This window comes from Myodes glareolus, chromosome 15 (genome assembly GCF_982192425.1).
Source record: "Myodes glareolus chromosome 15, mMyoGla1.1, whole genome shotgun sequence".
NCBI lineage: Eukaryota > Metazoa > Chordata > Mammalia > Rodentia > Cricetidae > Myodes > Myodes glareolus.
Genome location: NC_142040.1, coordinates 60,238,827 through 60,265,870, shown reverse-complemented (window position 1 = coordinate 60,265,870; position 27,044 = coordinate 60,238,827). Strand labels below are relative to the sequence as shown.

At 35.1% G+C, this 27,044-nt stretch overlaps 1 protein-coding gene across 2 annotated transcripts in view; it reads right to left on the bottom strand.

Moving 5' to 3' along the window:
- Positions 1-27,044, bottom strand: part of LOC125397464 (cadherin-10) — a 186,329-nt gene that overhangs the window by 111,346 nt on the left and 47,939 nt on the right. For both annotated transcript variants that reach the window (XM_085676605.2, XM_048429864.3), the window contains exon 2: positions 7,075-7,429. In XM_085676605.2, the coding sequence (XP_085532731.1) occupies positions 7,075-7,305 (231 nt within the window). In that variant the 5' untranslated portion in view covers positions 7,306-7,429. The remainder of the gene's footprint in view (positions 1-7,074; positions 7,430-27,044) is intronic.

Genomic DNA, 27,044 nt, shown 5'->3' with positions numbered 1-27,044 from the left:
AAGGTTACAGGAGTAAGGCCAGGACCAGAAGTGGGGTAGGGGGAGGCACAGTGCCCAGTAGTAACAAACCTTGAGATAGGTCTATTGTCAGCAGACTTGGCAAGTAAAGAATTGGCTTGCTTTTCTTATGATACTTTGTGCAGCAATCTTTTTTGAGCATCTGCAACTCTGACCTTGTGCATAGCAGTGAAATGTTAAACTTATGATCTATTTACCAAAAAAAAAGTCTTTAGTCTTTTAGCTCTGAGGTAAAACTAAGCTAATTGTATGCAGTTATTCTGAACAAAAAGAAACACAGCAAGTTTTTAAGTGTCTACAGGATCGTAAGGCAACATATCTAGTCATGAATCATGTCCTAGTATAATTTGTATATATGGAAATTATACAGGAAAATGAAAGTCATCTTCCTGACCACCTGCAGCTATCTGTGCTCATTAGGTTGAGAAGTAATCATGAGATTACATATGCATATCACATGAGATTACAAACTTCAATGCAGGTATTGGGGAGACACCACGCTGCTTTAGTAAAAGTAAGCAACAGTTTCCAGAGCTGATGATCCTGCTGGTCTTGTCTGGACAGGGTTAACCTCCATCAGAGAATCACTCCTCTGGCGGGTTGACATCTGAATTACCAATTGCCATGTGCTGTATATTTCCGGTGCCTCTCAGGGGATGTAGGTAAGTAAGGACGCAGTCTAAAGCACAGGATGACTAATAAATGAATGACTTTTTCCATCGTATTCATTCATTGGCTACTTCAGAATCATTGATTGTTAATTAAAATTTTGTAATATCAAATGCTTAACAAGAAATTTACACCAGCAATCTTGTTGTTTCAAAACAGGAAAACAAAGTCGTGAGGAGGCAGTGCTTTCACTGGCCGCTCAGGTAGAAGATGGCAGTTAATCATAGATGATTTACTATATACAAAAGGAAAAAACACGGGCAAGCTATGAGGACCAGCATCCCACAAAGCCAAGAGGAATTATCACAGACTAGATGGCTTGACAAATGCACAAAACAGAACACAATCATTGCTGTGGTTCTCAAAAGGCATCGTTGTTTCAGGAAAATGAAGAGATATGAATTCAATAAATGGATGAAAATATTTTCTTTTTCTCAAGAATGTTAAACAATTGAGACTTCCAGAACAAATACAAAAATATGTAAGAATGCTTAAAGAAATGTGTTATTAAGGACAGGAAAGTGACTCTACATGTCCCAGTCAAGGTACACATGGCTCCCTAGTCACTCTTCCCTTTGGAAAACCATAATATTGCATTCTAAAAGCTAGCCACCAAGGTCTAGTCCTTGGTTTGGCCACTTCCTTCTCCTAAGGCTGAATACCAAGATCCAACTATCAAAGTATTGAAACCCAGAAATCAAAAGCCCACATTTCAGCTAACCTAATTAACCTGTCCAGTCAAAATTAAAGATCTCATCCTAACACAGGGTTTCCCCTTTACCTTTATAAACTGTCATTCAATTTACCTACAGGCCATGTTGATCATCTGTCTATCCAGGGACAGTTCTTTGTTCATTCAAAGCAAATATCCCTTCCTCCTTTCTTGTTCATCCCCCCTTCTCCCTCATCCTCTATCTCTTGCCTTTCATTGTCTCTTCTCCTTTGGCCTTTGTCACTCTGGGGCAATAAATCTCCTTTGTGTCAAGAGTGTGGTCTTGTGGTATCCTGTGCAGATATAAGTCCTTTCAGACAGGGTGTCCAGGAGACCATCCCTACCCATTGCTTTCCAGAGAATGTTTTGTTATTTCAAGAAGATACACAAAGCTGCTCTAGCTTTCTATATACTTTTATAAAATCATGTTTTTTTTTTCTTTCTTGACATTTAATGCTTGACTATACAGTCTTGGGATCAAATATGTGGTTACCTACTTATGATTGTTTTATATTTGGGGATTATTCTCAGGAACTAACTTGATTAAAGTCTACTTAAAATTCTCTATAATACCTGAGAGGGACTATTGCATAAATGTATAGTTCGTGTGGTAAATGCAATAAGTAATTTTTTGTGGAATTATATTAATTGTTAGAACTCAAAGTACATTGAAGAGCAGTTGGGCTTACATAAGGTGACACAGGCTAAGAATCCATGCACTCTAGGAAATGCGGTAGAATATATTATGCAACAGTTTTCTCAAAAATTGAAACATTCCATCTTGCAGGGACGCTCCTTACACAGGGAGATAAATGAGGCACAGATAATAAAAAACCCAGAGAGAGAAATTGGGGTTCAACCTGAAGACCTGAAAATCAAAGCAGCCAGCCACAGGCTTTTACCTAGACTTCAGTCTGAAATGGCGATCCTGCCTCCAGGAAACCTCAGAGTGAGATTGTGTCTGAGAGCTTTTTCCTCCCATTTTGCAATCCTCTCTAGTTCTTGGATTAAAGACATGCACCACTGGGAGCACCACCGGGTTCCAGTGGCAACAGGTGTGGTTACTGGGATTAAAGGTGTGGATTATACTACCTGACCATACAGTTGATCAGTGTGACTGTTTTAGTCTCCTAATCCCCAGGCAAGCTTTATTTATTAAAATACAATTGAAATGCCACTACAGATAAACAGTTCAAAATACCTTCGGGAAGGTCCTGAAACAGATCTGATTCCCCAGTCTCCTTCTTGCCAGAGTAAGCAATGAGAATCAGGAGAGAAACTCTCAAATAAGCAACTTCCAACAAACAATGGCAAAACTCAGAAAACAAAATAAAACAAACAAATGAACAAATAAAAACGGTGCTGCAAAAGACACTGAGACCAGCTGCTAAGATTCTTGAGAGGAGACCAGATGCCGCCTGAATGAAATAGAATCTTGGAAATGTTTTAGAACAAATGAAACACCTGAAAACTATATTCTCTAAACCTGTAGAGCTGTCTGCAAGCTGTTCAGTGTGCTCCAAGTTCCAGATTTGTGACCTGCCACCTGTGCTTGGGGTGGGGGCGCATTGGTGACACAGCTCTCTTGGAATCATTTCTGCTCCTGTACATAGCTTCTCACCCATACTGCTGCAAGCAACCCCCCAAAACTCATTGTTTTAACACCTTAGACTTTTGTGGCATGGGATCCTGATCTAGGGAAAACAGATATGTTTGTTGTGCTTTGTCACACAATAAGATCATGTGTTTGAGGCCAGGGCTACATTGTGAGATGCTTTCTCAGGAAAATGTATATGACTCCCCCCCCCCGCCTCTCTCTCTCTCTCTCTCTCTCTCTCTCTCTCTCTCTCTCTCTCTCTCTCTCTCTGTGTGTGTGTGTGTGTGTGTGTGTGTGTGTGTGTGTGTGTGTGTGTGTGTGTTTGCTCCATTAGAAATAGGAAAGTGTCTGTTAAAGGACAGTGTTTTGATAAAGGAAACAGAAAGCGATTGTAAATAGATATTCAATAAATAAAGCCTCAGAGTTGATAACCATTTTTTCTGCACCTTAAACATATTGAAAAGGGGAAAGGTGTTCAAATGACAATGGTCCCTTTATTTAGCACTCTCCATGAAAAGGTGACAACGGGGCAGCTGCCCTGCAGACAAATTGGCCTGCATTGCTCTAAACTCCTGAATGCAAGAAGTGTCTAAATTTCAGTGTAGACATTCACTCATGGGAAAGGGGAAACAAGAAGGTCTTATGTTGATTATGTTTTAACTGTGAACCACTTGGTTGTGTCATGTAAAGCAAAATCCTTGACTACTGGGACATGAGCAAAGAAATGCTTCGACTTCACTGTTTGACATTTACAAAGTCAAGGCAGTGACAGTTGAGCCTCTGGCCTGTCTCCCTTGTTTCTTTTTCCTTTCTAAAGAGGTTTTAAATACCCTTTCCATTAATAATGTATCAGTATTTGTAAAAGTACATTAGGATCTGTTCACTGGTATAAACATCCTCTTTGTTTACACAGACAGAAAAATGAAGCCTCAGTAAATGCAGTAACCCACTGAAAGAGAAATGGTTGAAAGTAAGATGTTTCTTCAAGGTCTTTTTTGCTAACTGCATGCTTTGCTAAATTGCCTTCAACTTCAAAGCAATACAGAATAAAGAGTTCTTACTTGGGAAAATGTAACTGTCTATAAAAAATACTTTCAATCTCTATATATGTGCTTTATACTTGTGTCCTCATCCCACCAGAAGCATTCACTTTATTGCTTCCTATTCTCAGCCCCAAGACATTCCTCCTACAGTGGGATGTCTGTCACCATTCCCCCATATGCCTGCAATTAGAATGCATATTAAATTTACAGCCAAATCAATCTAAAGACACTGAAACCACTAGTATCTTTAGCACTTGTCTGTCTTAAAGGAAGTAAAAATTGAAAGATAAATTTCCTAAAGAAAAACGACAGTGTAATAGCTTTTCACAATTAATATTAGAAATAATATGTAAAGAATTTGAAGGATTTTATATTTGATGAATAAATATATATTGCAATCAAATTTAATTCATTAACATCCATATATAATATCACAATATTATATGTTATTTAATGTCATAACTGTTATATTTAATATGTTATTATAATATTTAAAGTATTTTGGCATGTATATCAAAAATAAAATATTTATTCCATGAGTAACTGATACAACGCAAGTTAGTTCTGGGGTATTAACCTATGAACAATAAAAAAGACTTCAAACATAAGATTTCTTATGCTATGAAATGAATAAACCATGTAGATTGTGAAACAGATTTGTAATGTGGTTTAAATGAGAATGGCGTCTAGAGTCTCATATGTTTGAGGTGTTTGTCCCCAGTTGATGGAACTGTTTGGCAAGGATTATGTGATTTGACCTAATTGGAAGAGATATGTCACTGTCTTGGACTTTGGTATTTCAGCAGATGCTAGGCATACCCAGTGTGTATCTCTCTTCTGCTTGGGTATCAGGATGTGAGCTTGCAGCTGTTTCTACAGCCATGCCTGTGTTCATCTGTCATGGACACTAATCCTCTAAAACTATTAAACATTTTCTTTCATAAGTTGCATTGGTTGAAGTATCTTGTCATAGTAATATGTAAAGAATTAAAACAAAACAGAAGCTACAATAGACACCAAAGAAATCAGACAGAATTGAGAGTTAAAACATCTGCTAAACCTCTATGGAACAGTAGGCCTTCACAAACTCTTAAAATAGGAATTGTACACATTTTATAGAATCTAATAAAATTCCATGAAATCTTATTGATTTTTATATAGCAGAGTAAGAATATCATATTTGTTATAATTGGGTTCTCTATTATTATGCATATATTGTAAGTAGATGATTCTAACTTTAATTGTCCAGACTAATATTAAATTAGAGACTAGTTTTCTGTGCCAAAAAGCTGAATGGCACCAGATGGCTGAGGAAGTGTTATTCAATATGACTAGCAATAATTAAATTAGCTAAGGAGTTAATGAGCACTAGGCAAACAAAGACATGAAGTACAGGTTTTGAATTCAAAGTATTGATATTCTGTTGGTTGGGGTAGGGAGAGTATCATGATATAATAATAATGCAATTTATCAACATTTATTAAATCCCCATTAAAAACCAGATGAGGAGAAATTGTTGGAAATCTAGTAACTGCTATGCCCACAGTAAAAAAAAAAAAATTGCCATATAGTTTCATAGCTTGATTTTCTGATACTTTATTTTTATGTGGTCGTATTTACAACTTAAGTTTCCTAGTTCAACATATATGAAATTTACCTTACACTGTAGTCAAGCCTTCAGTCCAAACTGGAAAGTCTGTTACTTCCTGCCTTTGTCTAAGTTTGCTAGATTTGTTGTTTGTATTCCCACTCCTTTTAGTTATTTCACTTTTTATGTCTTGTTTTATAACATATTTAACAGGTCTAAAGCTCAAATATCCCCCAAATACACCAATGTTCTAAAACCAATGGAAATTTTTTATCTCAAAATAGTTTTTTTTTCTTGGGTGAAAACTTAGCATAGTTTTATCAAACATCTGTTTTATCAATCTCATACTGCAATACAATAGCTTCTATATATATATATATATATATCAGTTTGCTTTTAAAAATTGTGTTCAAACGTAACTTAAGAAAAATAAAAGAATAATTTATGGAAATATGTTTTCCTTTAAACAAGCAATATAATTGCCCTTGGGACAATTATATTATTTATATGCATCTCATTTTGTAAAAGATTAAACATGCCTTTTATGTCTGTAGTAAACATTAATGCTAGCTTACATACAGAAGGTCATTTAAAGAAATGCATTAAAAATAGTTTACATAAAAATTTACTTTCAGTAGCTTCTGAATTTGTAAGATCAAAAATTTATGCTTGTAAAGAGTTCTGACAATATTATTATAATTATAATATTTACTATTATTATTAAATTTATTCACTTATTTTATATTCATACCTCAGTTTTCCCTCATTCAGCTCCTCCCATTCTCTCCTGCACCCTCCACCCCACCCACTCCCTCTCTGTTTCTGTTCAGAAACAAGTCAAAGTAGGACTAAGCTCCTCCCTTTTATTAAGGCTGGACAAGACAAGCCACCTGATTAGGGACGGGCCCTGTTCCCACCACTAGGAGTCTCACAAGTAAATCAAGCTATACAACTGTCACACATTTGTAGAAGACCTAGGTAGGTCCCACACAGGCTTCCTCACTGCTGGTTCAGAGACTAGGACTTCCTGTAAGCTCACGTTAGTAGTTTCTGTAGGTTTCCTTGTGATGACCTTGATCACCCTGGGTCATCCAATCCTTCCTCTCTCTATTCAACAGGATTCCCTGTTCTCAGCCCAGTACTCAGATGTGGAATTCTGCTTCTGTTTCCAACAGTCACTGTGTGAAGGCTCTCTGATGACTATCAGGGTAGTTACCAATCTAATTACAGGGGATGGTTCCTTTAGGCTATCTACCACTTTGCAAGATGTAACTTCCATCTCTCAGTTTCTCAACATACAATTTGAGTTCCATGAACAAAAAGGAGTTGGGAGCATTTAGACTAACAAATTTACAGTCACCGGAATCTTGATGACCTTCAATAATCTTTTGTTAGACATATAAATCAAGAATATAATCATTTATCTTTTCAACACAGATTTCCTTACCTTGCCTACATATTGATAATCAGATCCTGTATATTCTTCCAGTAAGAAGAACTGGTTCCACATCCAGCCACGTTTTTGGCGGTGAAGGATTTTACCATCACTTCTTGGTACGCGGGCTTCTGCAATCATTTGCTGAAGCCCAGGAGTCCTTCTGAACACTAACTCTGGAGAGCAGAAGTGGGGTAGGCATGCCCAGAGAACAAAAAGTCTCAAAAACTGATAGATCGCCATACTTCACTTCTTGAAAAATTCCAGTGTAGACGATTAGAAAGTAGTCCTGTTTATGGCATGAGATCTCACTGTGTCTCAGCTGGCCTTCAACATTTCAATAATGCTGTGGATGTATTTCCAAGAGCTTCAAGAAAACAAACATTAAAAATAGTTAGTGGAAAACATTTTGACCTTTTTTGATTACAATTTCAAAATGAAAATGATTTAATAGAAGTTCAAAGTAAAATATTCTCTTTTTCTTTTATTTAAAATAATGATGTTTTAGGAAGTATTCTTTGTCTGATAGAAAATCTAAAATTTAAGAAAAACAGTGATAACTAATTTTTTCAAGAACACTGTTAAAAGACCATGCATGACTCTTTTTCATTTAAGAAAAACAGTGATAACTAATTTTTTCAAGAACACTGTTAAAAGACCATCCATGACTTTTTTTCTTATGACAGTGTTTTAATGACTTATAATTTCTAAGTAAAGTAGAAAGATGCCATTTTGCATGTCAAGTTTTCAAGAATTTAGCATACAATTAAACTTTGAAAATAACGTTTTATTCTAATAAGATATAAGAATTATGAGGAACATGAAAGGCAATAACAGTATTGTTGAAATTTGATCAGATATTACAGAAAAGTTAAACAAACAGAAGAAACAAACACATGTAAAAGTCTTCTGTTCAAAGATCTTCCTTCCTACTGAGTTCATCCAAAGGATCGCTATCGCTAGGGTTTCCTTAAGTGTAAAAGGCACTACTCCAGTGAACTGGTTTGTAATACACTTAGCACTAGTGAGCAGGAGGATCTACTTTTGCCAGCTGTATGTGTAATACAATACAAGGTCTGGGCACTTCTTACGCCTCTTCTGCCTTCACCCTGGACTAGAAGCTAACATCTACTGTGGTAATAGCCCACTCCCTGCTCTCCAACCTTATACCTGTCACTCTTTTCTGTATGGCAACTCCAAGTAATCCCAGTAACGTCAGTTGGGTAATGTCCTATTTCTGCATGGAAGGCGCATTGCACTTTGAGCAGAAAACAAGATCTACCCAAATATATGGTTCTGGATTTTACAGTGGCCTGTTACTTCACACAACTATTTCACTTCAGTCCTTTCTACTTCAACCCACTAAAATGACTCCTGTAAGGCTAGGGCTCTTTTGGTATTACCTTTACTAAGGATCCTGTGCTCGCTTTTGCTTAGGCTCTCTGTCATGCTTTGCTTTCAGAGCTCAGCTTGGATCCCATCACTTTTTGGTTCTTGCTTTGATGTGTACTCTGGCATTTAATGTGCCATCTTGAACTCTATATGTTTTACTTTTATCAATCATACACTCTGTTAACACATAAAGGTCTTTTGCAGAAATTAGATAAGTCTTTCTTACTGTTATATTCAGTGTCTAGAACAGAGCCTTGCACATAGGCGAAATTCATTAGCCACATTCAGTAAAGAAAAATTAAGGAATTATAATGGTACAAACATCTATCATTTTCTAGTCTATGATCTACGCCAAGTATGCAAAGACCTTTGACAAGAACAATTACTTATATTTTATTACTGTTTTAGGCCATTTTTATTCTGTAAATTTGTGTAGATTGTTAAAGCTTTCTAATAGATACATATTTTATTTCTGAAAATCATAATTATTCTAAATTGTTTAGAGACTAACAGGATTGAATTCTCTGTCTGTTCTATGAGAAGCGCTCTAAGTACTCTGGGATTCACATTTATGCTTTCGCTCACATATTTAGTTGCAATCTGTTTGGTTTCCTATTCCTTTATTATTAAAAAGATTGAAAAGCTAATGCAAATGTGCTTTAGAAATAAGATTAATGATGAACCAATGTCTCCCTTGAGTATATTAAATGATAGTGAGTGCATGAAGTCATACAACATGATCGATGTGAACTCTATTATAGTATGCCATGTAATACTCCACCTGAGTTTAGCAAAGATCTGATGTGTAAAGTAGTTTTACATCCCAGACCAATGCCATTCAGACACATATTGATTGAATTCTAGGTTCTAGGAACATTAACTAAACTGTTTCTATTTCTATGATATAGGATATATTACAAGACTTTGGCCAGAATCTTACAGTATTTCTAAGGACACAGAAGTATATGAATTGATATTATTGCTGTGTTCTAAAAATATTAACATTTATTGAGTCAACAGTGTACTAACTCAACTCCTGTGATCATTAACAAACTTGATCACAACTATATGCAATATTTCCGTTTCCTCTATATACAACAATAAACAGCTAATAATTATAACAGAACACTGACATTTTAGAAATTAATGAATAAGTATTATATATTTAAACACTGTTAATAAATATTCTAAAGTCTACATAAGAAATGGAATCATATTTTTAAGATTTTTCAATATACAACTGTTTAATAATTAAATGACTTAGAAATACCAAATAGGACGCAAGATTTAAAAATTATAATGTAAATAAAAGTATACTTGAATATATATTACATCCAAACTATTTGATGTAAGTAATTCAAAGAAATTAAATTCACTCATTATTCCAACATTCTTCCAAAGTTCAGTTCCACTACACATGTTCTATGAAGTTAGGGGTCAAAACCTAGACATTTGAGAACATTGCTTACTTATTGTAAATATTACTAAAAATATTTTTTCTGATAATGTGACACCAATTGTGAAAGGTTTCCATCAAAGTAATATTTAACAAAGTCAGTCAATATATTCTTTTATTTTGGGGAAGTATATCTCTTCATAACTCTCAGCTACATACATTTTTCTTCCCCATCCAATATGCCATTACTCTGTGTGTGTGTGTGTGTGTGCGCGAGTGCGCGTGCCCGCGCTAAGCCAGAGGTTAACTTTTCATATCTCTCCTGATTGCTCTTGACCTTATTGTTTGAGACAGTCAATCTTCTTGAACCTTGAGCTTGCAGATTAAGCCAGGATGATTGACCAGGGAGCCCAAGGGATCCCATGTTCTCCATCTTCCCCCATGCTGGAGGTAGAGGTTAATACCACAATTCCTGGCCATTTTTTAGTGTCATAGAGATCTAAACTCATGTTCTCATGTTCATACAGAAATCACTTTATGCACTGAGCCATCTGTGTAGCCCATCACACTATTTTAAGGAATCATTTCTCAAAAAAAAACTTATAATGTCTTCCAACAGATTATCTTAATATCATGATTTCTTACTTTAAAGAAGTCCTGCAGGGCATTATCTAAATTAATTTTTTGTAACCCAATTTATCAAGAATAAAGTCAATTAAAATATTTTAACATGTCTGTATCTAAGGAAATACTAACTCAACCTTATTTCAACATTTGTTCAACTATGTTCATAGCAGCACTATTGGTAATAGCCAGAACCTGGAAACAACCTAGGTGCCCCTCAATAGAAGAATAGTTTAAAAAGGTGAGGAACATATACACATTAGAGTTTTACTCAGCGGTAAAAAAACAATGACATCTTGAATTTTGCATGCAAATGGATGGAAATAGAAAACTTTACTGAGTGAGGTAAGCCAGACCCAAAAAGAAAAATATGGTATGTATTCACACATAAGTGGATTCTAACCATAATTAAAGGTCTTTGAGCCTATTATTCGTGATCCTAGAGAAGCTAAATAAGAAGGTGAACCTGATGAAAATTATTTAGCTATCCTCCTGGAGATAGGAAATAGACAAGAGTCCCAGGTAACCTCGGGTGCATGGGGGGGTGGGAGGGTTGTTGGAAGGGGAGAGGGTTAGAGAGAAGGGAGTAGGGGAGAAATGGGGAAAGCTCGGTGGACTGGGATGGGGAGGGGAAGGATGGATATGGGATCAGGGAAGAATATATTTCAACTAAGGGAGTCATTTTAGGGGTTACAGGAGACTTGATTATATATGGGATCCCAGGTCCAAGGAGAGATCCCCAGATTGTTCTCTGGACAGAGGGTGCCTGAACCGGCCAAGGCCCATAACCATGCTGATGAATATTTTGCTTATCACCATAGAACCTTCATCTGGCGATGGATGGAGATAGAGACAGAGACCCACATTGGAACACTGGACTTAACTCCCTAGGTCCAAACGAGAAGCAAAAGGAAAGAGAATGTGAGCAAAGAAGGCAAGACCAGAGGGAACCTTCATCCAATGATGGATGGCGATACAGACGGAGATTCACATTGGAGCACCGGACTGAGCCCCCCAAGGTTCAAATGAGGAGCAGAAGGAGGAAGAAAATGAAAAAGGAAACCAGGACTGCGAGGGATGCGATCACCCACTGATACAAGGGGACTGATCTAATGAGAGTTCACCAAGGCCAGTTGGACTGGGACTGAACGAGCACGTGATCCAACCAGATTCTCTGAATGTGGCCGGATTCTCTGAATGTGACTGGTCTGGAGTCTTTCTGAAAAGCCATTGACAATGACACTGGGACTTGTTTCCTCTGCATATACTGGATTTTTGGGATCCAGTCTGTTTGGATACTCACCTTCTTGGACCTGGAGGGATGGGGGAGGAACTTGAACTTCCCACAGGGCAGGAAACCCTGACTGCTCTTAGGGATGGAGAGGGAGGAGGAGAGGGATTGGGGGGAGTGGGAGGGTGGTGGGAGGAGGGGCGGAAATGGAAACTTTTATAATTTAATAAAATTACTTTCTCATAAAAAAATGCTATTGAACATAAAAAAGAGTTTTTTTACATTATTTCCAGTAATTTTAAATTTTTATATGTAAATCTTTTGATTTGTATATTTTCCCATTAATGTGTAATTCTAAATATTGTTCAGGCAGTTATAACTTGTTGAATTAGATTCACTTAGGAAAATCATAATATTATGATAAGCAATTGATATGTCCTTTGAAATTCTTAATGAATAAGCAGGAATCTATGCTTTAAACTTAAAACTAAATATCATAATATAAAATTGTATAAAAGAAGGTATTGTACTGGTTAGAATTATAGATTTGCAATTTAAAAAGTGGTGGAAATCAAAGAAATGTAGTAAAACAAATGAAGTTTAAAATATAATTTCTAAGTAATTAATTTGAGAAAAATATTAAAAAAGTTTCTTTTCTTACTCTTAAAAATAATTAATATAACTTAATATTTAGTGAAAAACCACCACTTGTTTTGAAACCATCTTTTATCTTGATGCATTCCTGCATTCTTTTCAAACAAGAACCTAATAAATTTTAATGTAAATTCAGATTCCTGGGTAAGTTCTTATATGTCCATGCACTTATGGAGTAGGGACAATGTAGGGAAAAGTGCAATATTTGTTTCTCTCTGTGTGTCTATTTCTCTGTCTGTTTCTCTAACTTATCTGTTTATGTATTTACTTGAGGTAAGATTTGACCTTATATGTCAGTTTAATCTGACTTTATTATTTATACCAGACTGGCCTGAGAATCATTGCAATCCTTCTGCTGCAGCCTCCTTGAGTCCTGAGCTCACACCTGTGTGTGTGTGTGTGTGTGTGTGTGTGTGTGTGTGTGTGAGAGAGAGAGAGAGAGAGAGAGAGAGAGAGAGAGAATATTTTCTCTTTCTAGTCCTAGTGCAGCTAGACATATGCAAGAAAATATCAGAACCACAGACCTCCTTTATATCTGAAATATCCCTCAAGTTGTTTATGAGATTTTGAGTATAGTGCTTTAGAGCCCAGATTTATGTTTTACTGTATGTGTTGGATGATAACCAAGACTCTAATGGGAAATACCAGAAGAATACCACTATATATTATTACTACTGTTATTATTATTATTTTAATAGAAAGTCTTTGTCTCACAGTATAGTACACATCAGCATCTCTTTGCCTGGCCAAGCTTAAGAGTAAAGACTTTTGCAAGTACACATGAATGAGATTGACATATTGATTTCATTCAGTTTTATCATCTAAGAATTTTCTTTCCTCTGATGAAATGCTTATCAAATGTTGCTTCATCCAAAACAAGTTAACAAAAGTATGTAAGTAGGTAAGATCAAAAATTATAATGTAATAGGTATGTCGGTGACTATCAATTACTCATTGTCTCTACACATCACTGCTGATCACTACCATATATCGTTGGCTTAAAAAAAATAAGTCGTTCCTCAGTCAATTGGTTATACTCATTAGTATAGTAATGTAATAGATTTTAATCTTTCACCAGCTCTAAGAATAATATCAATTGCTAATGATTATGGAGAACAAATTTAAGCCAATTTGGGTGGACACTTTAAATACTTTTAGAATTTCATACAATGAATACAGTCTAATGTGATTTCAATGTTGAAAAACAGAAATTTTTCAGGTGTATTTTTTACAATGCAAATGTAAAATTTGCAATTTTTTGCAATGCAAGTCAAAGCATATTAAATACTTCCTTTTTATTTAACTAATGCCAATTTATGCATATTAAATAAAGAATTATGAGAAAATTGAATCAAAGCATTACACTAAGGACTCAAATAAAATGAGGCCATATGCTTGATCATATTTTCTAAGAGTTCATTACACACTACCTACTGTGCTCTAATGTCAGAAAATGTGTAATTCTACATTGAATATTTATCACTCTATTCTAAGTATTCTGCACATGCATTTCTTTTTAACTATAATTTAAAGCAAGGTCTCATATTGTCCATTTTTTTTACTAATGCAAGGATTCACACAGTGCTCAATAATTTTTAACTAGATAAAATATTACAATCACTTATAAATTATTTCAATATGAAGGAATATTGGTTCTTTAGCCTTAAGACAAAACTAAATTATAGTACTATATTTACAAAACCTTATTTGCATATTAACACAGCAGACCTTACATAAGCTGGCCAAACAAACAATGGTACCTTTTAAATTGAGCAGTAAGCGCAAGACCAAGATTGCTAGTTTCAAATCAGCCATCACTCACTACAGAGAATGCTACCAAATTGCATAATGATATACAAAAAGCTTAGATCATTTAAGAAAAAAATAATTTTAATTACTTGGATTTTCAGATCCTGAATGTGACTAACACAAACCCTTTATACATGTCAGCAGCAATAATATGTGTTAACATCCTCACAAAACCATTTTCAAAGCCAGACACAATTCACTTACATTTGAAAGGTTGGTAAGTAATACAAAATTCAATGACTGGGGTATCCCACTCTCTAAGATTCTGCTAATAGTAAAAGAAGAACATTCAAGAGCTTCCCCTCTTGTTTCCGAAACTTATTTTTTTGACTCAGCCGCAAATGAGAGTCCCAGATGTAACTTAATCCATGACCAAGTTAGCAGTGCCAGTACCGCTGTGACATTACAACTGCAACATCCTGGAAATCTCATTTTACTGCAGTTGGAGTTTATTTCATTATATGGAATGAGTAGCAAGAATGCTCTCAGGATATCTTAAAGATGTTCAGATAAAAGCCATCTGTTACCAAATATTCTTAGATCTGGGACTTGTATGGGTTCTGTAAAACAGTTAATATGTGTGTATACTTACAAATACATAAATGTAAGATATATATATATATATATATATATATATATATATCCCAATTGAAGTTATTCCTTCATGCTTTTTTGAGCATCAAAGAAAAACACAGGTAAAGGAAACAATTTGTTAGCAATCATTGCCTATTAAATGACTTCCGGGAAGACTTTCTATAAACATACAAATAAATGGTACATAGACTTAGTTGCAAACTTTTTTTTTTATTTTACTATGTGGATCATACACTGTGTGCAAACTAAGATGGAATTTATTATGTGTTTAGGCTGTTATACCTGACACTGGAAAGTTTCCTAATACAATTCAAGAAAATTAGTGAAAGGAGCAATTAGATGAACACAATATTCTGTCCATTTATAATCGGTTTGATTTTTAAGGCCTATGGACAAAATTTTCTATGTGGAAAAATACATAAATAAGAAAAAATGGTGTGACATTCAGTGTCAGAGAAAAGAAACAGGGAAAATGTTATCAGTACTGAACTTTCCTTATGTTCAGTATCTCACATGTCTGTGGAAAGCTTCTCCATAAAATACAACAAAAATAACTTCTATGGAGACTGGACAAGGCAACCAAATAGGTGAAAAGAGACTCAAGAGCAGTCAAAAGAGACAGAGATACACCTGCTCCCACTGTTAGGAGTACAGAAAACATCAAGCTAACAGTCACAATAGACCCACAGAGGACCTTGAAGACCAGTGTCTGTGAGTCCATGTGAGCCCATGTGAGCCCATGTGAGCCCGGCCTAGTTAAATTGTTAGGCCATGCTCTCCAGGTTTGACTGTCCTCTCTTGGAGATCTACTCTTTTCCAAAGAGTAAAGGGTGGAAGGACTGGATCTGAGAGAGAGGGAAGGTGATAGAAAGATAGGAGAAAAGGGAGAGAAAACTGAGTTTGGAATGTATTGTGTGAGAGAAGAATCTATTTTCAATGGGAATTGAATAAACAACCAAACAAATAAATATCTCTTAAATTATTCACCTGTCGTCACTTTAGCACTGAAATTACCCCATAGATGTTAGCGTTTATTTTCTTGAGTATAGACACAGTTTAGTCGGTATGATGCTTGGCTCAATGCTAAGCTGCACTTTCCACCATTGTTAGCAACTGAACCAAAAGAGGTAAGACTCATTTATTTATATTTAAATGTTTTTTAAATGTTAACTCCCCATTGATGTGGGATTTCCCTATGTAGGCTGTGAATATCATTGGTTAATAAGCAAACTGTCTTGACCTGTGATAGGGCCAAAAATGAGAGCTAGGCGGGGAAAACAAAACTGAATGCTGGGAGAAGAAAGGCGAAGTTTAGAGAAGCCTTGGAGCCACGACCAGAGAAAGACAAGCTGAAACCTTGCCTGTAGGCCATGACACAAGCTTCGTGGTAAATTATAAAATAATAGAGATGGATTAATTTTATATGTAAGAACTAGCTAGCAATATGCTAAAGCATTTGGCCAATGAGTGACTTAATTAATACAGTTCCTCTGTGGTTATTTTGGTAGAATAAATAGCCTCCCTACTATACTCCCCCTTTCCCTTTTCTCTCTCTCTCCCCTTCTCTCTCTCTTTTTTTTTTTCAGGCTTCATTCCCCCACCTTCTCCCCTTCCCTTCTCCCTCCATAACATACTAAATAAAATCTATACCCAAACTCTCTCTGCATAGTGTATCTATCTGTTTGTCTCCCATGTGGCCTCAGGCCACCCTCCAGGGGCCCACCAAAGTCTCGGTCCACACACTCCCACCCCACCACCCCTCGTGGGACCAGCCTCAGGCCACGCGCCTTCAAGAATGATAACAGTCTTAGCATATAATTTTCACACATTGCTTTTTTTCTTAAATATACCACTAACATGACAGAACTTCAGTTAAAAAAAGAAGAAAAGCCATTTAAGAACAAAGATTCAACTATTTTTAATGTTGAGTTTTTAAAGAATTTTGTTAGTAGAAAGAAAGGTTGGATGATTTAAAACTGTTATGTGCCTAATCAAAACAGACTGATTATGTACGTGTTTCCCTTTTTCATCTTTGTACTCATTAACTACAAACTCTAATCCCCACTCTACAATTATCAATTGCTAGAGTACGTTCTCTGAATTCCAAGTGAAATGCTACATGCAGTCTTTCATTTGATAAGAATAGCCAAACCACCAGTTGAGGAGATCATTTATATAAAGTATTGGAGTTCATAATTCTGATTCACTGAATTATTTGGTGCTTGAATGCAGTGTAATATTTGCTACTAAAACAAATATCGACAAGTGCAAAAAGAAATAAATCTCCCAGATTCTAAGAGAATCTTACACATTATATATTTCATTAATCTCCAGCCACACTTACTGTGGGAACCAAATGGTTCATTTCAGTAAGATTATAGTAGTCAAAGACACGTGCCAGAAACAAACCGAAGAAGCTGTATACTGGATCATCAAGGCCTAATCTACAAAACGTCATTCTTTCACTTAGTTGAAAATTATTTTTATAAACAGAATTCTGCTCAGAATTTCTTCTCCTATATAGTTGCTACAACTAGTATATGCTCTGTGTTAAGTTTAATCTTTCAAGTTCTGGTACGTGATACTATCCCTCACTACTTTTCCCATTTTGTTAGACAGCTGCATAACCATATCTTGGGAAAAAGAAGCATAATCTTATTGTTTGCTTTTCTTTTGTGTGTATGTGTGCATACACACACATACTCAAGATCCTTAAATGGACTAAGTTAATTAAAATATTTCCTGTTGATGACACTATAATTTATTATACTGACTTTTAACGTAACTGGGTGGATGTAGTAAGAAATATGTGGAAGCAATGAGGTAGAGAGGGCACATAAAAATCTCCAGTGTTTATGTACATCATATATTCTTACTTTCTTAACCCTGTAATATATCAAGAAATAAAAATAGTTAAAAACAAGATGTATCAAAAGGCATAATTTTCTATAATTCAGGTCTTTTACAATTTAGTAGTTCTTTTGCTATCTTCTATTACTATTATTTTCCATTTCTCTCTTTATTCTATAATTTAATCCTGTCACATGTTTAGGTGGCAAAGATTTGCTCCGTTTCTATGAACCATCTCTTCACTCAGTTACTTCTTTTGCAACAAGGATCTTCAGAATTTCCTGCAATTCCATTCCTTAGTTTTTAAGCTATTGGGTTTCTAGTTAGAAAATTCTGTCTAGATCTTGATGTGTTTTCTCAAATAACTAAATTGAACACAATTACGTGAACCCCAGGCAAACTGCTTCTGGGATGTATCCAAAGCACTCAAAGTCAACATAGCAGAAATATTTGCACGTCCATGTTTGTCACAAAGTATTATTTACACTAACCAAATAATAGAATCAACATAGAGGGCTGAAAATAAATGGAAAAGGAGACAAAATATGACATATTTTATGCATATACATTTATTATCTTAATATGCATACACACATATACACATATATGCAAATTGGAGTCTCTTTCAACCATAAAGAAATTAAGTCGTTTGGTAGAAAATGAATACAACGTAAGATTATCATACTAAAAAATAGTACATTTTTTTTCTTTCAGTTGTAGAACCTACATTTTATAAGAATACATACATGAATATGGTAAAGAAGTAATGCAGTAAAAAGAATACAAGGAAGAGGGAGGAGGAGAAAGTAGGAGGAGATAGTATTGTGTGTGATTATGTCACAATGTAAGGAACTTTGTTTATGAGATTTATATATTACAATGAGTATACCAATTTACTTTAATTATTATGTGTATTCACTTTTAACTTTTAACATATTTTCTGTGAACAGTATCAAAAATGTATCCTGAGTTAGCAGGATACTGTTCTCTGAAACAGTATACTAAAAAATAATTTCATTTTGAATCTTTAAAATTTGTATGTAACCAAAATAATTAAATATCCCCCTCTCCTCCTTCCCAATGCCCTCACTTTTTAAAAATCATTTCTTCTTATTCCTTAATTAATATTACTAAATCTTTATGCAAATAAATATATAAATAAAACTTTTTGAATCTCTTTAGTGTTGTTTGTAAGTATATTTAGGGCTCTGTTTGGAATTGGATAATCATTTAGGGTTTTTATCCCTGGGGAAGCTAATTTCTACCTCTCACTGAAGCTTTGAATTACTTGTAGCTCTTCATCTAGGGGTGGGGCTTTATGTGAGCTCTCCCACCCACACTGGCATGTCAAATGATATTGTAGTAGTTGACATTTTTGTTAACAGCCATACTGTTGAGATTCCATGGGTGTAGATTCCCTACTATATATTTAGAACAAACAATCTTGCAGCAAACTAGCTGGTAGAATTTCAGGTTTTTAAAGAAACAGAAGAGAGGTCACGCAAATAAAATAAACAAATGAAACAGCTGTGCTTTAAGAGAAGAGATATCGGCAACAACAACAGAAATCACTGGCAGTAGATTACGAGTCTAGCATAAAAATCTATGCCCTAGACCTACCAGAAAGAAATATCCTATGAAAAATGTTCTGTGATTTTAATAGGCAAAAACATTTTAGAGATGATAGTAAATCAGGACCCTTGTAAAAAATGACAAATTGATTTTTCCCCAAATTAAATTTAATACTACTTTCTCACAAATTAATAAAATGGAAAAAATAAAAAGGTTCTTAGAATCAGAACAGAGTTGCAACACTTTTATCTGGTAATGTATCTCTACATTCAATCTTCAGTTACATAGACTATTAAGTGCAAACACAAAATCCAAAGGCACATTATTATCCCAGGAAGGATGAAGCAGGAGGATTGTACTGAGTTCAAGGCCCACTGAGGTTAGCTTATCAATTCCAGAGAGCATGAACAACCAAAGGAGACTCTGTGTCAAACAACAGTAAATACAATTAAACACCTGAAAGGGGAATCAAGGATATGGCTCAACAGATTAAAATGTTGGTTGTGTGAGTGTGATGACCTAAATTCAATCACCAGAACCCATGGAAAATGTCAGATGCTATGAGACACACCTGTAACACCAGCATTTGTATGGATGAGGGTTGGGCTGAGACAGAACTGTCCATAGGATCATGAGCCCACTAACACTGAATAGGCAGCACCTCTGCAGAAAAATATTGTGTCTCAGAAAGATGGAGGGTGGGAACTCACTCATGACAGTTGTCCTCTGGCCTCCACATGCATGCATGGCATTAACATGACTACTATTACATGCATACACATACTCCCATGATACAAAACAAAACAAAATTTTCCAAAAGGAAAAAGTAGATTGAAAACAACATGTAAAAAGTTATTCAGTATCATTCATCATCTTTGTGAACAAAACATGAATATTAGAGCTACAATGAACACCACATCACAAAATTAAAAATCCTACTATTTTAAAATGCACCCACAGAAGTTCACAAGAATAGACAACTGAAACTACTATACCTTTCCAATGAAAGTATCAACTATTTCATGAAACATATTTTCTATTTCTTAAAATTTTACATATGGACTAATTTGATTAATTTCAGCAGTCTCGTTCTAAACATCTGATTTTTAAGTTTTAAAAACTCTTCACATAAAGGTCTATGGAAATGGAGGATTGTTTTCTTTAAGTATTTTCCAAAACTGAAAAAAAAACTAAAAGTATCTCAAATGGATGAATGAGCTAACAAATTGTAGTGTATCCACAACACAAACATACAAACGATGTATTTAATTGTTGACAATGATGTAGTCACAAACTACATTAAATATTAAATAAACAGTGTTAAAAATAAAACAGGAAGAAATTATTTCAATTGCCTAGTTCCGCTTAATACAGCCTTTGTAAAACAGCAATGATGTAGGTATATGAGATAGATTGCAAATTATAATAACACCAAAATGATATGAGAAAACTTTAGAGGGACTTGAAAACACGTCTGTCTTGACTGTTGTAATAATCACTGCAAGGATTGGTTAAAACTAACAAAGCTATACACAGAAAGATCATATTTTGCTGTTTGTTAATTTTGTCCCATATGAACATCCAACAACTCCATAAATGTACTCACTGTCAAAGTGAGGTAAACTTAAACAAAAGCTACAGTGCAGTAGCATCTATAAAAGACGAATGAAAATTTAAAAGATACCTTTCTTTTATTTCATTTATCAAATATTAAATATTTAAATCATTTAAAGTAATAACTTATGTGTTCTTTGTATATTTCATATGTTTAGGCAATATAGTTTGATCCTACGCATCCACTACTTCCTTCCTGTTCTACCCAAGGTCCAAACCCTGTCGCAAACATCATGCCTCTATTGTTCTGTTATGAGAAATCCTCTGAGTAATTAAAAACCTTAAAGAATATGTAATTTTATAAATTAGACAATAATTAAAATTATCATAAATTAATGGTATATTTATCGAGGATCCAGAACTTCTCATTGTTTTAAGTGTTTATGTCAAGCAATTGGTCCTTTATGCTAGTCCGAGACATTAATACTTCCCTGCCATGAAAAAAGTAAGCAACCCATTGTCCACACTACCTCCCTGTTTTGTTTTTCACTTTTTAAATTCTTGCTATTTACCTCTTGTCCAAACAACAGTCTAAATTTAATATTTGACAGACTAACAAATACCTTGTTTTATCAAATAAACAAAAACCTATAACCTCATGAGAACTTTATATTCTCTGTTTGGCCTGGACACCTTTAGCCTGAGCAAACAGGGGGTGAGTGCAATAGTGCATAAAATATGAGGACTCTGAGAGCTCGTGCCTGCTTATGGGAGTGTGTAATTTAATAAAGTGTTCATTGATGTCAGCACACTGGCTCATCAGACCTGTGCAGATGTCGATGCCGGCAGCAGAGAGACTTGGACTCCTAATTAGATGACTGAAGGCAGATTACATTTTCCCTTGGAGACAGACACAAGGGTGGGAGAGTTTTTCGCAACGGGATTTAGATTCACAAGTATCTGATGAAACAGAATCCAAATAGGAAAAGGCACACATTAGGCAGAGCCAACTAAGAAAATGAACTTGACAGGACTGCATTATTTATAAGAAACTTAGAAAAGCTAACACAGAGCTTCTATTGTTCTTACTTTATTCACATACAAATTTTTGGCATAAAATTTTAATAAAGAACAATATTTTATGACTTTCTGGCTAAGTTTTCTAACAATTCTGTAAGTCTCAAAGAAATTTATGTGTTATGACTTAGAATTTTTTATAGTATACTTGACATGTTATAGGCTGTGGATGTCCACTCCATATATCCTTCTAAAATTGCAAATGAAAGGTCAAATTAATTACAAATTTATCAAAAGTAATTGAACTGTATATCCTTTAGAGAACTGGGATTTCTGATTTAAGATCTTATTCACGAAAATGTGTCCCATAAATTAAAAATATATGACTTTCATAATTGTACTAATTCTTATTTACCCTAATAAATTTGTATATGTACTAAGGATTTTCTAAGGAACAAACATTTTAACTCAGCATTGTTACAGATATGTTACAGTTGGAATACACCTTCTATTTTTCAATTGATACAGTCCACATGTATATTTTTAACTGTTTGAAAGCATTTAATCTTCAAATTTGAAACTAAAATACCTTTTTCAAAGTGTTCAATTAAGATAAAAGTCTCTCTCTCTCTCTCTCTCTCTATATATATATATATATATATATATAAACATTTATACATATGCTAAAGGAAGAAAAGAATATGTGTGGCCCAGGAGGATAGCTTAACCTGTGCTTTCTGACTTTCCTAATGATGCAAACAGGTTCTTTTGTTGTGATGACCCAATATCATAAAATTATTTTGATTTTTTTCTTATTTATAATTTTGCTACTGCTATAAATTACAATATAAATATCTGATACATGAGACATCAGATATGTGACACCCCCCCAAAGGGTCTTGACACACAGGTTGAGAACCAATGGTTTAGGGTGTCTGCCTTGGAAGCTCATGAATCTAAATTTAAACCCAGATGTTGTAGCTTTCATTAGTAAACCCAGGGCAGGCAAGATGAGGACATGAGGATATGGAGGGCTTGTTGACCAGCCAATCTTGCCTAATCCTGTGAGATTATGCCTGAAGAAGTAAAATGAACAGCTTCAGAGGACCGACATTAGAGGTTGATATGTAGCCTCTCCATGTATGTGCACAACTGTGTGCATGAACCCATGCTCATGCATGAACATGCACATACACAGAAAAAACAAAGAGGGCATTCCTGAAGAATGATACCAGAGGATAGCCTCTTGCATGTGCACCACAAGAAAACACATGTGCATGTACAAACACACACACACACACACACACACACACACACACACACACACACACACATCAACCAAAGAATAAGTATCTACTAACATTTGAATCTGGGCTTGTAGTAAAGGATTGAATGATTGCCTAGCAATCAATCAACTGTATAAATTGAAGCCATGTAATGTAAATAGATAATCAAAGTATAAAATAATCCATAAAATATAAAATAAAATTGAATTGTCAGAAACAATGAGAAAAAAAAAACCTTTAAAAGAAAACTATCGTGCCAGAACAAATAATTCATTCGGTAAGCATTTAAATTTTTTAAAACAATCTTATCTCATATGCCAATCCCTGTTCCCTCTCTCTTCACTCCTCATGATCCCTTCATCTTCCCCAAACCTCATTATCTCCTCAAAGAGAGTAAGGCTTCCCATGGGGAGTCAGCAAAGTCTGTCAAATCACTGGAGACAGGACCAAGGTCCTCCTCCCAGTATCTAGACCGAGCAATGTATTTCTTCATAGGGAATGGTCTCCAAACAACCAATTCTTGCACCTAGGGTAAATTCTGTTTTTTCTGCTAATGGTCTCACAAACAATTATTTAATATTTTATCTGAAACTCTTATTGTGTTACGTGATGAGGAAATAATGACAGAACAGTACAATCATAAATAGATCTAAAATTTAGCATATTAAAAATACATGTGTTGGTAATATTAGCTGAAAAAACAGCATTTTACTCCCAATTTATTATTCTTCACATATATCACATAAGGAAGACATTGTGATGCAATCAGACATTTTGTCAACTCAGCTATCTCCCCACACCTCTATCTATTTATGGTTTTAGAACTTGCTGAGAAAGAACATATGATTTTTTCTTTCAGTTCTGGCCTATCACACTCAACAGAGTAGCATGCAGGTCTGTCTAATTTCTTGTAGAGGGCAGGGCTTTTTTTTATTTCTAACGAACGTTTCATCTGTGTTCACATATTCCCATTTTCTTTATTCCTTTACTAGTCTTCAGGCACCTAGTGACATGCTCTGTCTAAGCAATTGCGACTACCGTAATCAATAGTTTTAGCTGTTTGTCAACTTTATTGTTCCCAGATGTATAGCCATGAAGGGAAAACTGGCTCATGTAGTGTTTTTATTTTCACTTTTTGTGGAGAATTTCCATAATATTACCCATAGTTTTTATATAAATTTACTTTCATTTAATCATTGTTATAAAGGGTCCTTTTTTTCTGAGTGCTCTTCATTCTCTTTTATTAAAAATAATAGTCATTCTAAAGGAAGTGTAACAGTGTGCTGAGGGATCATACTCTTGACCACTGGGAAAACTTACATTTCTTTGATGGTTAAACGCGGTGTGCATATTTTAATCTATTTATTTACCATTTAGGTTTATCTTTCTGTATTATCTATCCAAATGATCTGCTCATTTTTATGGGAACAGATTTTATTAAATTTTTCTCAATTCTTTATGTATTTTGGTTACTGTTAGAAGCATAACTGGTAAATGTTTTCTCCCAGGAATGGTCTCCCTTCACTGGCTGATTTCTTCCATTCTTGCAAAGCTCCCAAGCTTGACGTAAGATCATTTGCAAATGATCTCAGAGTCCTATTCAGAAAATCACTGTCTGAACCAATATCTTCAAGTGTTTCCCTATGTTCACCTGCAGTACTATATGTTGAACAGCAAATCTCCTTCATGGATTTGAGTTGATTTTCTATACAATGAGAGACCGTGGTCAAATGTTAATTTATAAGATGTAGATACCAAGTTTCCTAGAAACCTTTATTTTATAAATCATTCTCACTTCAGGGTATGGTTTTAGCTCATTTCCCAAGAGTCAGTCATCTTGAAGATGTAACTTTGCTTATAAGTTCTCTATTTTATTTTATTTGTTCTCTTTCTGTTTTTTTTTTTTTTTTATGAAAGCACTGCAATGCCCTCTTGCTCCACTTGGTCTGTTCAGCCTGTTTACTTATAGAACCCTGGACCACCTGCCAAGGGATGGCCCCACACACACACACACACACGCACGCACGCACGCACACACACACACACGCATGCAGACACAATGGGCTGTGCCCTCCCCCATGAATCACTATTTAAGAAAATGTACTACAGGATGGCATACAAGTAAGTCTTCTTTTGACAGTTTTTTTTCTTTTTATGTTTTTGTGAGACAGAGTTTCTCTGTGTATTCGCTTGCATCTCCCTCTATGAGTGTTGAGATTAAAGATACGCACCACCATCAACCGGCTAGAAGACATATTCTTAATTGAGGCTCCCTCCTCTTTGATAAATCTAGCTTGTGTCAAGTTGACATAAAATAGCCATTTTTGAAATTAATAAATTAATAATAAAATAATGATTTCACAATACATTTTTTTTTAAATTTGTGTTCTTGATTTCTGTAATACACATTGTGCCTGGCTACATCTCAATTAGCCTAACACTACGTTTGGGTGTGAAACTTTGGGTATGAAACTCCAAGTGCTGTTGACAGAATAAGAGTGCTAATGTAGCCCTAAGTTCCAAAATGTACTTTCATCAGTGTGTCTGAAAAACAACGGATGTAGTGTTTAGTGAGTGTTGAGTTCTTAACACTTTCCTCAGTGTTTCACTGTGAACAGAATGTACAATATCAGGCAAGCAGCATCCCCTCTCCACTGTGAAGGAAAACCATTTTAGCTGCTGAACACTGACGAAAAGAAAAGAACAGAGAAGATGCAAGAGGTTCAACCCACTAGAACATGGATCTTTACACCTCATCTGTCATTGAATCAGCATCTCTGAGACTTGACTGACGGCTGCCAAGGAAGAATTAGAACTTTTGACTTCATGGTAGATAAGAAACAGCTGTTGGAAGTGGATAAATGGGAGGGCAGTTTCAGGAGCCACATCCAGCCCAGAATGTACTCGGGTAGAAATTCAGCAGACACAAAAACTGTGGAGAGAAATAAAGAGAAGAAGGCGAGTGCTATAGACCCCAGAGGCTGAGTCAGATGGGAAATATTGTGGCAGTCACAGGACATCGCAGTCTACCAAAGACCATACAAAATACAACAAATAAGGTGTATCTGATAAAATGATCACTCCTGAAATCAATGCAAGTGGAAAGGGAATAGTTACTGTGCAATAGGAAACAGCAAACACTCAAGAGACCATTGCTGCCAATATATAGCAATATCAATTCCCCACCAACACTTCGATTCCCCCCCTTCTCCATGAACTCTCCCATGACTTTCAAGCCTGATTATGTCTTCCTCCATGTAGTTGGCACTCTCCTAATTCCCCTGCCAGTTCATTTTGTCTTCTGTCTGTTGTCTTTTGTCACAGTCAGACCTCCGTCAGAAATGCCGATCAATCTAATCATGGTATGTGCAGTGTTCATGCATTTGCTCTCCTACGATTCCCAGAGTTGACAATGAAACATCTAAGGTAGGAAACTGAAGAAAAAAACAATAGGAACTTGACCATGTAACACCACTCAGCAGCATTTAATAAGGAGACCCCAGGTACAGAAATGCCCCATGTTGTTATTATTCATAGATTGGAGACCTCACTAATTGATCCTTGTTTAAAGAGTTTCATTTTATATTGAGACAGTTCTGGAATATAAACTTTCACATATTAAACAGTTATTATATGTCAGTCAACAAGAGGGCACTTTTACAAAGTCTGAATTAGCTTTTAAAATAGTGTGAAGTAGATTCCCACTTATATAAGTGTGGAAAGAAATGCTACAAATGCTACAATTCCTAAACATACATGTGTTGGGCTCTATATTATGAAGATTATTATATTAAGTAGCTTTTTAAATAGAAATTGAACTTCAAAATTTTCATTCCGATAAACAGTAGCTTTCAAGTCCATTTAAGAAAGTATTGACTAGGATAATATATTTTTGTTTCCATTATGCTAATTGTATTTGATTAAATTTAGAGGTAGATATTTAAATATTAATGTGGAACTTTTTCCATATTATAAATATGAATGTGTGGCCTCTATTTCAAAA